The sequence below is a fragment of the Hypanus sabinus genome, chromosome 13 (genome assembly GCF_030144855.1).
Source record: "Hypanus sabinus isolate sHypSab1 chromosome 13, sHypSab1.hap1, whole genome shotgun sequence".
Lineage (NCBI taxonomy): Eukaryota > Metazoa > Chordata > Chondrichthyes > Myliobatiformes > Dasyatidae > Hypanus > Hypanus sabinus.
The window spans coordinates 21,616,171-21,629,387 of record NC_082718.1 but is presented as its reverse complement, the minus strand read 5'-3'; the positions used below and the strand labels follow the sequence as shown (position 1 = coordinate 21,629,387).

The 13,217-nt window shown below is 41.9% G+C and overlaps 1 protein-coding gene across 7 annotated transcripts in view; it reads right to left on the bottom strand.

Moving 5' to 3' along the window:
- The window catches only part of upf2 (UPF2 regulator of nonsense mediated mRNA decay), a 117,601-nt gene extending 104,384 nt beyond the window's left edge, over positions 1-13,217 (bottom strand). For 2 of the 7 annotated variants that reach the window (XM_059987299.1, XM_059987305.1), the window contains exons 1-4: positions 13,062-13,217; positions 8,092-8,149; positions 6,758-6,826; positions 3,280-3,657 (exon numbers count right to left, since the gene is read on the bottom strand). In XM_059987299.1, the coding sequence (XP_059843282.1) occupies positions 3,280-3,626 (347 nt within the window). In that variant the 5' untranslated portion in view covers positions 3,627-3,657; positions 6,758-6,826; positions 8,092-8,149; positions 13,062-13,217. Of the gene's footprint in view, positions 1-3,279; positions 3,658-6,757; positions 6,827-8,091; positions 8,150-8,253; positions 8,323-12,822; positions 12,991-13,061 lie in introns of those variants that run through there. The other 5 variants (XM_059987300.1, XM_059987301.1, XM_059987302.1 and 2 more) reach the window with 5 other exon arrangements.

The following is a 13,217-nucleotide window of genomic DNA, read 5'->3' as shown; positions in this document are numbered from 1 at the left end:
TCCCATGACTAGGCGAGGTTTAGGCTGTATGGCATGGCTCAAAGGGCCAAAGGGTCTATTCTACACTGTTAGTAGGTTGGTAGATAGGACCAAGTGATAGAAAACAGTACAAAAGTAAACTTGGAGAATATAAAACACAGCTTAAATTTTTTTTTAAAAGGCACTTGAAGAGAAAACATATTAAAAACTTAATTTCCCTGCAGTCAGAGTCAGGGGAATTTATTGGTTATTAGACAGGAAATAAAGTTAAAGAAATGCAAGAATTGAAAGCAAATAAATCTTTTTTGGGTGTATTAATCTATATTCTAAATTAAGGAAATGATCCTAATAACAACAGATGCATAGTCAGGGTGTTTTTTTTTAAATACTCTGTGAACTTTGAACAATTCCATGGATTAAAAAACTATGCAGCCATTGTTTAAATGAGAATGAAAAAGAGAGCAGAGAATTCTAGATCAGTTATCCAGACATCTGTAGTGGTAAAATACAAAAGTCCATTATCGGAAATGTAACAGTAGAACAGTAGAAAACAATGACAGAATCAGACAAAATCTAATTCACCAAGGCTCATGAGACAAGACCTACTCATGACCTCATAAGGTAGAAGAACAAGGGCAGCAAAAGCAGTGGAACACTGACTTGTAAATATGTCACCTTTCCTTCACTGTTGCGGAACACTCTCCCTAACAACACCTCAACTGCTGTGGCTCCAGAAAGCAGCTCACCACCACTTTTCTCAAGGGTAACTCGGGATGGGGAAGAAATCAAATACTGACCCGGCCTGTAAATCCCACATCACTTGAATGATTACAAAAACGTCAGCATGTTTTTTTATAAAATGGAATACAGTCGGCCCTCCTTATCCGCCAGGGATCCCCCGCGGATACTCAGGTCCTTTATTTAACCTGTCTGAGTTCAGTGGTCTTTAGGACGCAGCGTAACCCCGGACTTTATTCAACATGTCTCAGTGCAGTGGACATTAGGACCTGGCGGTGCACCTCTGAATCTGCAGTTTTTCTGTTCACAAAAATAATCATGATTAAAAATAAGGTGGAAGTAATATAGTGATTGGAAAGAGGTGATACGCCATCGGTCAATGGAAAAGAGTTAGGCTACAGTCGGTCAATGATCAGAACAATTTTAATGGAGCATGTGAAAGGCCCTGCCCCGATGAAAGCTACAATTATTACTAAGCAACACAGTGGTTTAATTATTGAAATATGTATGTTTCTTGTGTTCTATATGCATAGAAAGGTGAAATATGTACTATATAGCAAGAAAAACATTTGACTAACGCTAAATAATACCGGATGTACCTGTTCCTACTTCAAATCTGACTTAAAGACAGACTCAGGAACAGAACTCATTCATAACCTGGGGACTGCCTGTACTTTAAAGTCATTTCTAGATTACTTATAATACCTAATACAATGTAAATGCTATGTAAATAGTTGCTATACTGTATTGATAATAGAATAATGACAAGAAAAAAATAGTCTGTACATGCTCAAACAACGAGTGCCAGAGAGAACTTCTGGGTTTTCCTGATCCGCGGTTGGTTGAATCAGCGTATAAGGAGGGCCGACTGCAATGGCTTTACAAGAATTTTGTTTTGAAGCTGCAACTAGCCAACTCGATTAAGTAAAACCTGTGGATCAGAGGTATTTGAACTCTCAGGTAAGGTGCCATTTTACAGATTAGAATTAAAGCTGTTGGTTAGGTGCAAGGTACGAATATAGAACTGACTGACAGTCAGGAAACAGAGCAGGATTTCCTAAACATAGAAAGCTACCAGTGGGGCACTGCAAGGTTTAGTACTAGGGCCCTATACGGGAATTAAAGGCAATATATTCAGGTTTGAAGGGGACACAAAGCTTGGGGATGGGACACGGTGGGGAGGGGGTGGGTTACATCTGAGGAGGATGCAGAGAAGCTCTAATGTGATTTGAACAAGTTTGGTGAGTGGCAGATTCACCACTGTCTGTAAGAGTTTGTACGTTCGTCACGTGACCATGTGAGTTTCCTTCGGGTGCTTTGGTTTCCTCACATTCCAAAGACGTGCAGGTTATGGGCATGCTATGTTGACACCGGAAGCTTGATGACACTTGTGGGCTTGTCCCCAGCATACCCTCAGATGGTGATGGTCATTAACACAACCGACACATTTCACTATATCCTTAAATGTACCTGTGACAAAGCTAATCTTTAATCTAAGTTGAAGCTTCATGGTGATGAATGTTTATTAAAACGAGGAAAAGCCAAGAAATCAAACAAGTTTCAGAGAAGGAGACAGATTGATGAGAGCCAAGAGTTTATCATGATATGTGGAAAAAGAGGCTGAACTACAGAGAAAATGAAGGCTTCCTAATCACAACTCATCTGTCTGAAGGAAGTGTAAATCAAAGGGTGGCAAAGAGAGGAAAAGCAATACTGGAACTGTAGGAATGAAACAAAGAGAATGTAGGAATTAGTCGGTTGATCTTGCAAGAGACAGGCTTTGTAAAAAGTATCACAGCAGCTGTGATTCTCTGGTTGCAATTTGCCTCTGAGCCAGCACACTTCAGATTCAAATTGCAATGGAGATAAGCAAATGGGAAAGCATGGATTGATGTTCTAGTGCAGTACTGTGAGAATGGTACACTGTTGTGGTGATCCTGCCTGGTTGAGATGTTAAAGCAATGCCATATCTACTCTTGAGTGATCATATGGTACCATTCAAACAGATGGGAATTCCCTCCTGCACCTTCAACTAATATCACAAAAGCAGTTACATGGCCACTACAGTGATAGCTTGGTGCATAAACTGTTTGGCATACTGCCTATATTACTATATGTGACTACTGACAAGCAAGAGAATGCACAACAATTAAGTATTTTTCTAAAATTATTGTTATGGGGTTTTGTATGACTGTGTGTGCATGTGCGTGCTTGTGTGTCCACACCGTGTGTGAGCTTATGTTAATTCAAATTACTTGCAACCCAGAGCAGGATGCATTAAATGAGCATATTTAAAGTGGAAGTCGACACATTCTTGATTAATAAGGGCATCAAAGGTTACAGGAAGAAGGCAGGAGATTGGAGTTGAGAAGGATAGTAAATTAGCCATAATCTGATGGTGGAGCAGTGCAAATTGCCGAATTCTGCTCGTTTATCTTATGGTCTTATCAGGAAACTTCACAGACACAACAAAAATGCTAAAAAGCATAAAGTAAAATAATTAGTTAATTAAGATGAAGTATATTGGTAGCTATCTTTGAAATGTCAGGTAAGCAATCCTACCTCTGTTTCGTTGCTTCTTCTTCTCGCTGCCTCTTCTCCTCCTCCTCCTGCTTCTTCCTTTCCTCTTCTTCGACTTTCTTCTTTTCTTCTTCTTCCTTCTTCTTCTGTTCTTCCTCCGCTTTTAACTTTTCTTCTTCTTTCTTTTTGCGTTTTTCATCTTCCTTTTTGCGCTTCTCATCTTCTTGCCTCTTCTTTTTCTCCTCTGTGGTCTTCATTCCTTCCCTCCTGCTGGTTTTCAAATCATCTCGCAGTTTTTCCCGACTCGAGATCGGTCTCCTCTCACTACCTTCCTTTTCTTTACCACCTCTACCTTCAGTGCTAAAAATTAACACGTCTTTCTCATCCATGTTCACAGGCTTCTTGTGCTCTCCTGACGTCCTGGAAAAAAATTCCCCAAAATAAAATGAAATTGTGTCATATGAACAAAAATGTTCAAACAATCAGCACACTGAGTAAAACTACAGAGTAACTTTCACTTTATTCTTCATTCTGGTGTTGCTTTTCCTCATCAACACATCTATATAGACAGCATGCAAAACAAAGCTTTAGTATAGAAAGAGAACCAAGTAATTCTTACCGTATCTGAAGCAGCACAGATAAACACAGTAAAATAAAGAAAACAACAAAATAAAAATATATAAATATGTAAATAAAATACACAAGATAGCTTATATAGATAGATTGATTCTTTGTCCATAAAGGAATGCTAGGTACAGGAGTGTCTGTACATAAGGTAACTGACAGGACATGATAAAATAGTGGTGTTTGGGTTGTGGAGGGGTGGATTAGTGTGTGGAGGTATTGATCAGCCTCACTTCTTGGGGAATGCAACTGTTTTTGAGTCTGATGGTCCTAATGTGAATGCCATTTAACCTCCTCCCCAATGGGAGTAGGAAAAACAGTCTATGAACAGAAATGGATGGGATCCTTCATGATGTTACTAACCCTTTTCCAGCACCTTTCTGCATATATGCCCTTGATAGTGGTGCCAGCAGTTTGTAGAGCCTTCATGTCCACCACCATCCAGTTTCTGTACCGTGTAGTGATGCAGCTTGTTAGGATACTCTCTACTGCACATCTGCTAAATGATGTACCCTCGCACATGTGACATTAAGATGAATAAACAATGTATTTTATGTCGAAAAGCATAGAAAGAGTGTCAGTGTGATAGGAATAAACACAAGACAATACAAATTAAAATAAGGCAAAGTGGTGAATCTTTTTAAGACCAGAGAAATTTGCAAGGCAAGGAAATTCTCATTCATGGAAGAAGCTGTGGATTATAGTCCCAGTTGAACTCCTAGGCTGGATGCTGACAAGACGGAGATCCACATTAGCACATCAGTTGGAAAGTAAACATTGATTTCCCCTTGTGCAGTTGCACAGATTGGATTCCTCTCACTGCATTAAGTATAAAGGAGGGACTGTCTGGGTTTATCAGATATAACAATAATCGTTAACCGCCTAATCCAAGATCAAGCTCCGTAATTTTATGTTTTGCACTGTATAGCTGCCATAACAATTAACAAATTTCATAACACACGTGAGTGATGATAAACCTGAATCTGATATCGGTCTCTATACATATAAAAAAAGCTTTTGCACGGTAATGCACGTCCCTTTAGAACAAAGATGAAGCCTTAGATCTAACATCACCAGATTGAGAAACAGTTATTACCCTACAACCATCAGGCTCCTTCTCCAGTCTTCACTCACCTCAACTCTGAGCTGTTTCTGTAACCCAGACTCACATTCAAAGACTCTACAACTCATGTTCTCAATATTTTTTTTATTTGCAAACTAATTTGTCTTCTTTTGCATATTGTTTGTCAGTCTTTGATTATGTATTTTTAAATTCCATTGTATTTCCTTATTTCCACATAAATGTCTGCAAAAAAATGGGACGGCATCATAGCACAGTAGCTGGCCAGTGGAGTAGTGGCATCAGCATCGGACCTTGAGGCGAATGGTCCCGGGTTCAAATTCGGCCAGCTCCTTACAAGCTTTGCATCCATGCTCGGTTGAGTGTCGAGCAGACAAAATGCTAAAGAAGTGGCAAGGTTGCTGCCCAATGCACCACAATGTGTAAAGAAGACTAACAAACCATGGTTGGAATAATCTTATTACACTGCCAATGATAGGGGTTCAATTCCCATTATCTGCAAAAAGGTTGTACATTCTCCCCGTGAGCACATGGGTTTCCTTCAGTTTCCTCCCATATTTCAAAGATGCAAGGGCTAGTAAGGTAATTGGCCATATGAGTGTAATTCAACCACAAATATTAATGTGGTGTGACAGAAGGTGCAGCTGTGACCTTGCAAAGTCAGTGGCAAATGGGGTGAATCATTACATTTACTGAGAAGGTAACTGCCGCTGGTGAAAAGCAGGATACAAACCAATCTAATGGAGATTGTATGGGAGAATGGCTTTAGTTTGATTTAAGAATAAAGTAAATTTACATTGAATAATACAGAACAGTACTGGTCCTTCAGCCTACAATATTGTACCAACCTATAAAAACCTAATCAAAGATCAATCCAGCCATTCCCTCTTACTCAGTTCATAATACTCCATTTTTCATTCATCCATTCATGTGCATATCTAAGTCTTTTAAAAGTCCCTAATTTATCTGCCCCTACCATCACCTAGCAAGGTATTCACTGCACCCTCCACACTCAGTGTAAAAAAACCTGCCTCGGACATCTGCTCTAAACTTGCCATCACACAACTTAAACAAATGTTCTCTGGTATTAGCGATTGCTGCTCCAGGAGAACAGCCCTGGCTGTCCACTCTATCAGTGCCTCTCATCCTCCTGCTCTCCAAGGTGAAATCCCTAACTCGCTCAACCTATCCTCATATGACATGCTCTCTAATCCAGGCAGCATACAGATAAATCTTCTCTGCACCCTCTCTGAGGTTCCGACATCCTTCCTATAATGAGACAACCAGAATTAACACAATATCCCAAGTGTGGTCTAACCAGGGTTTTCGTGCTCCTTGAACTCAATCCCTTTACCAATGAAGGCCAAAACCCTATGTGCTTTTGTTACCACCCTACCAATTTGTGCAGCAACACTGAGGGACTTAGAATTCAGGTAGCTGAAAATTTATAAAGGACAGAATGATGGTAAGTTCAGTGACTGCAACACTTAACTGCAGGTTCATGGACAAATTTAAGAGTTACCAAGTAACCTATTTTCTTGGCATAGCCTGTCTTTTCATGTCCTCTGATCATAATAAAAACCCAAAACCATGACAGAATGGTGGAGCAGACTCGAAAGGCCTAATGGCTTAATTCTGCTCTTTATGTCATACAGTCTTATGGTTAAAAGCACCAGCTTCAACAGTGCAAGGCTTAAGTGGTTCCATGAAAGGAAACTGGTTAAAAATTAAATGTTTTGTGCAGGTCAATGCCACTGTTGCTGGCTATTTACCCAGTCCAATTACCGTTCTGTTTAAATCTGGAGGATGACTCACCAGAAGGCAGAGAGCTTCACATGCTCAGTGTTACATTCCAGTGAAGTTGCCTCACATCAGCTGCATTACCTGTTGTAAAAAGTCAAGGGACCACAATTACACTTCATAAACAGCAGTTGGATAGTTCTGACTAGGGACCATGTTCAAATTTACTGCAGATCATCATTATCGTACATGGACATGAATAATATCACAGAGACACACTATGAAATTGTTAAAATGCTCTTGAGGGCCAATTTAAATAGAAATCATTTCTAGGTACAGTGCAAACATTCTTAGAGCTGCATGCAAGGAATAATCAAGGACTGTAAGTTTCATTCAAGTATTGGATAAAGAAGCTGACTGTTTTTTATTTCTTTGTTTTGCACAAATGCTAATTAATCAATTGATAAGTGTTTAAGAATCAAGAATTGGTTCAACTAAAGATTATCAATTCGGAGTGTAAAGAAATAGGATCCGCGGGTACAGCCCAGAGTAGAGAGATGTTCATTTAAAACAGAGATGAGGAGGAATTTCTTCAGCCAGAGGATGGTGACTCTATGGAATTCATTGTCACGGACAGCTGTGGAGACCAAGTCATTGGGTAAATTTAAAGCGGAAGTTGGCAGGTTCTTGATTAGCAACTGCATCAAGGGTTATAGGGAGAAAGAAGAACAGTGTTGAGAGGAATAATAAATCAGCCAGTATCACATGGCAGAGCACTCTTGATGGGCCAAGTGGCTTAATTCTGCTACGTCTCATGATCTTATGCCACCCTCTTGCAGTTACAATTGGACAGGAAGGACAGTAGGCTAATGTCCCACACCATCAGGTTCAATAACAGCCACTTCCCGTCAACCATTCAGTTCTTGAACCAACCAGAACAACCTTAATCACTACCTTAGTACAGCAGCACTACGAGCACTTTGCTCTAAAACAAACTTCATTTTTGTTCTAATTGTGTTTTTTCTTGTTAAAAAAAGCGCATTTTTTTCTAAGTGCTGACTATATGATGCTACGTATCTGTGAACTTGCTGGAAGTAAGTTTTTCAGTCCACTTGCGTACACATATAGTTGTGCATATGGCAATAAGTTCAAATTTTACTTCAGAAATGGAGTATTAGGAGTCTTGATGAAGTAGTGATTGGGGACGAAATAGAACAGGTGACAGCTCATGGTGAGAGCCAGCACAGACAAAAGCAAATGGCCTCCAAGATTCCAAACTTAAAAGAATTCAAATCTTTTTCCCACTGAATTGCAAAGCTGAAGAGATTCACATGTCAGACTAATGCAATTTGAAGTCAAGGAATAATTACAATTTTCCCAATCCATCCAACATAGCATCAAGCTCTTACCTTATAAAGTGCAAACCGGAAGACACTAAGTTAACCTCAGGAATAATTGAGACAGATTCTGTAAGAGCAGAATTAAAGGGAATATTAAATATATTTAATTTACAGTGACGTGCTCCAAAAAATAAATTTATTCTGAGAAGTTAGAAATATTTAAGTTATTACCTATCAGTTATATCACTGGATAGAAATACAATTTACTATAGGTAATGACTTTCCACTCAAGATGCCTTTAGAACACAAGGACAACATTAACACTTCATGGCAATGGCCTGTTTCCAAGTCACCCAAGAAGCAATACTTATTTTTATTACTTCCAAAGTTTAAATATTGTGAAAAGATTTTTCTTTCTCTCTCAGGTCCAGGTTAGGGTGAGGCTTCTGAAGCTGGAGAAGACGATAGTAGAAAAACCACAAGAGATTTTGCAGATGCTGGGTGGGAATCCAGAGCAACACACACACAATGTTGGAGGAACTCAGCGAAGCAGGTAGCATCTATGAAAATGAATTAACAGTTGACAGTTCAAGCTGATGACCCTTCATGAGGACTGGAAAGGAAGTGGTAGAAGCCAAAACAAGGTGGTTGGGGGGGGGGGGGGGTAGTAGTACAAAATGGCAGGTGATAGGAGAGACCAGCTGAGGGGAAAGTTGGATCCTCATCTCTGTTCTAAAGGGACATTATTCCATTCTGAGTCTGGGCCCTCTGGTCCTAGACTCTCCCGCTATTGGAAACATCTATTCCATATCCACTCTACCTAGCCCTTTCAATATTTGGTGAGATTCAATAAGATCTTCCCCCCCCCCCAAAAAAACCACCCCCCTTCATTCTTCTAAACTCCAGTGAATACAGGCTGTCAAAGCCTGTATTTGATATCAGAGCTATCAAATGCTATTACTTCCACTTCTGTGATCATTCTCGTAAACCTTCTCTGGAGCCTCTTCAATGCCAGCACCTTCTTTCTTAGGCAAGGGGCCCAAAACTGCTCACAATACTCCAAATGTGGTCTGACCAATGCCTTACAAAGACTCTTCATTGCATCCTTGTTTTTATATTCCAGTCATATGGAAACAAATGCTAATCTTGCAATTGCATTCCTTAATACCATCTCAAACTGCAAGTTCACCTTTAGGAAATCCCATTCTAGGACTCTTTGTAGTCCCCTTCCACCTCCAATTTCTAAATTCATTTCCTCGTTTAGAAAAATTCTACCGAAGTCCATGACCATTTCTAATTCACGCCATTTCAAAAATATTCAGATTTTCATTTTTGTGCAAATTCAGTTTTCCACAAAATATTCTATTTGCCATGTCCTTGCCCAGTCTTTATTCTCCTGAAGCTCCCATGTTTCAAAGCTTGCTTGCAATTTCAAACTTGGTTACACTTAATCTAATTATTGAAACAACAGATATCGCTAACAGAAACAGTTAGAATGACCATATCGGTACCCAATAATCAGAAACTCCTGAAAATGATTAGTTAAAACATAGAAGAATATGCCTCTGTTCTATGAATATTTCTTTCTCTGATCTAAACAGCCTCTTAAACACTACTAACCTATCCACTTCCACCACCATTTCAGGTACCATATTCCCCATGAACCTATCACACTGTGTAAAAAAAAAAAGCTGGCTCCACACATTTCTGCCATAGTTTAAAAAAAAGTTCCTGACCGCCTATGCCTCTCAAATTTTGTAAACTTCTATCAGGTCTCCAACATTCCAGAGAAAACAACCCGCGCTTGCTCAACCTCCTCTTAAAGCACATTTCCAGTATGGTAGTGTAGCAGTTTGCATGACACTATAACATCTTAGGGTGTTCCAGAGTTCAATTCTGATCATCTGTAAGGAGTTTGTATGCTCTCCCTGAGAACTGCATGAGTTTCCTCTATGTGCTCGTTTCCTCTGTCTCAAGACGTACCAGCTAGGAGGTTATTTGGTTATTAGATTGGCTAGTGTTAAGTAGGTGAGTTGCTTGTTAGGTAGGAAGGGGCTGTTTCATGTTGTATATCTAAATAAATAAATACCCTCTAATCCAGGCGGCATCCTGCTAAACCTCTTGCACACAAGGCTCCATATTCCTCCTGTGATGAGACAACCAAAGTTGCTCCCAATATGCAAAGAGCAGTCTCACTGAAGCTTTATATGGCTGCAACATAACTTATGACTTTTATATTTAACAGACCCGACCAATGAATGCAAATATGCCATATGCTCTCTTTCCTGTCCGAGCTACCTACATGGCCTCTTCCAGCGAGCTACAGACTTTTGACCACAAGTTCCTCATGCCCCTCGTCTGCACATTACCTGTTTATTCCTATTCTGTCCACTAATCAATCCTGCGTCCGTACCAGTGTGTCAATTCCCATTGCACACACTCTCACTTCATTTGGTGAGCTGCTTGGCACCTTATGGAGAGAGATATTGAGGGCTGAGAAATGGCTGGAAACGGATATTAATCCTGATAAATGGGAGGTGATGCACTTTGGAGATACAGCATGCACCTGATTGGAAGGGTCCTGGACAGTAGTGGCAAATAGTGAAACTTTGATTAACAAGTCCAAAGACCTTCAGCTGCACACTGATGACAGTTTCCTGATTGGAGGCAAAGAGTCTGCAAACATCTTGCCAAGCTCAGCGATCAAACAAGCCTTCAATTTTTAAAATGGTAGTGAAGGTCAACAATGTGGTTATGAGGGCATATATGAGCTGATCTTCATTAGTTGGGGCATTAAGACAGTAGGAGGGGGTTCTTCTCCAATTTCCTGCTGTCCACAGTAGCGTACTGATTAGCACAATGCTTTACAGTGCCAGTGACCACCCTTAAGGATTCAATCCCACCACTGTACACTCTCACCATAACCATGAGGGTTTCCTCTGGGTGCTCGGGTTTCCGCCCACCTTTCTAAGACGTACCAGTTAGGATTAGTGAGTTGTGAGCGCACTATGTTTGGGTTAGAAGAGTAGCAACACTTGTGGGCTGCCCCGAGCAAAAAACTTCAACTTCATTGGTTGTTGATGCAAATGATGGATTTCACTGTATGTTTTGATGTACATATGACAAACAACGTAATAAGTAATAAAAAATTAGAATGCTTAGACTAGTATTAGATCTGAACTAGCACATCTTAACTACCATTAGATGAGCCAGCAGTGGAGAGAGTATAAAGGGGATTCACCAGAATGTTGCCTGGGATGGAGCTGTTCAGTTATGAGGAGAGACTGAGCTTGTTTTCCCTGGAGCAGAGACAGTGAAACAACATAACTGAGGTATATTAAATTATGAATATAGATCGGGCAGATACCAAGAAACTTTTCCCTCAATCAGTGTGGTTACAGATTTAAGTTAAAGGGGTGACGGGGTAGGGGATCCTTCCTCTCCCCCACCAAGAGTACTTGGAGTAGAGTCACTCAAGACTTAAATGGTCTCTGGACAAGCACTTGAATCACAGAGGGTGATGTTAGTGTAGAACGAGCTGCCAGTGGAAGTGATGGATGCAGGTTTGATTTCAACATTTAAATAAATACAAAGGTGGGAGGGGTATGGAGGGCTGTGGTCCACGTGTTGGTCAATGAGGCTAGGCAAAATAATAGTTGGATACAGACAAGATAGGCGAAAAGGCCTGTTTCTGTGCTGTGGTGCTCTATGACTCTAAGGCCACATTCAAAGTGCATGAAGGGGAGGACACAGTGGGCTGAATGGCCACTTACAGTACAATCAACTGTCAACCATCATTCCAGCATCAGCAAGCAATACTCTCCCCCCACACCCCTGCAGTCTATGTAATGGGTGCTTCTGCCACTCTGACAAATGGACTACTGCGGGGTTTCCCTTGAAAACCAGGAGTTAACAATAAACGACAACCAAGGACAGGCCGTTTTATAGTAACACAGATTAACTTAGAAACACCGAGATACAAAGGAGCCGAGGAAGAGAAAGGTCTGCAGTAGAAGACAGTGATAATGTCAGTGTAACAGGACGAGGGGAGAAATGTGTCTGCAGGAAGTACAGGTGACAACATTAAAACACCTTCAGGCCATTATTGCAGCTATATCTCGGTTGAAAAACCCACCACCCTGTATCAGGATTGTCCCAATCAGTCACCGGACCATCCCCGTTATAAGGCTCTCTTCCACCCTCCACCCCTTACCAAGGCACTTCCATTACCCCCTCCCCCCAACGTCACCTGCCTCTCCCCTCGATCTCCTCACTGGGCCCCAGGTCTACCCTCCCCATGTAACAGAACGTTACCTCTCCCTTTTCCAGCCTCCTGCCGAACTGTCTGCTCTCTCCATTTTTACCGACCCCTCCGCGATTACTGGATTCCCTACCTCCCCCTCCCCAACGTCGTCTACCGCAATAACCACCGGACCTTCGCCATTCTTCATTCCCTCCCTCAGGACAGAACTGCTGACCAATATTCAAGCTCCCCACACCCCAGTACAGAACCCCTATTCTATTCCCGATGGCAGTATCGAACCCTCTTCTCCCCCCCCCCGCCCCCATTACCGGTCACTCTATTCGGTACCAAGTACTCCTCTCCCATTACCGATCACCCAGCGCCGAACCACTCCCCCCACCACTCACTATCCCCATAATATTAAAACCCTTCCTCCCATTACCTTCCCCAACGGGTACTGACCGCCGACCGACGAACTGGCCTCCGATACCCGGCCTCCCACTACCACCCCCTCCAAGGTACCGACTCCCTCCCTGATTATCCCCGACTCCGACTACCGATCCTCCTCCAGGTAACGACCGACGGGCAGCAATTGATCCTCGAACCCCTCCCCGCACTCCGGTCACTCGTCGCCCCGGTACCGACCGCTGACCGACGACCAGCTGCGCTCCCGGTAAACACCGCAGCGCCAACCGCCAAGGCCCCTCCGCCCGGCTTGCCCCGCCTCGCCTGTCAAACACGGCCCTCCACCAATGCTTCCGTAAATTAACCCCTTCAATAGAGCGAATGCTCGTACCCGTTTTAACGCCAGAGTTGGAGAACTGGAAGGATAGGAGAGCAACGACTTCCCTGACCGATCCTACCGGCACCGCGACGGGCAGACCAGCAACGATGGTGGTATGTACCGCCGAGCCGCAACCGGAAGAGACAAGGGCAACTTCCGCCATTGAAA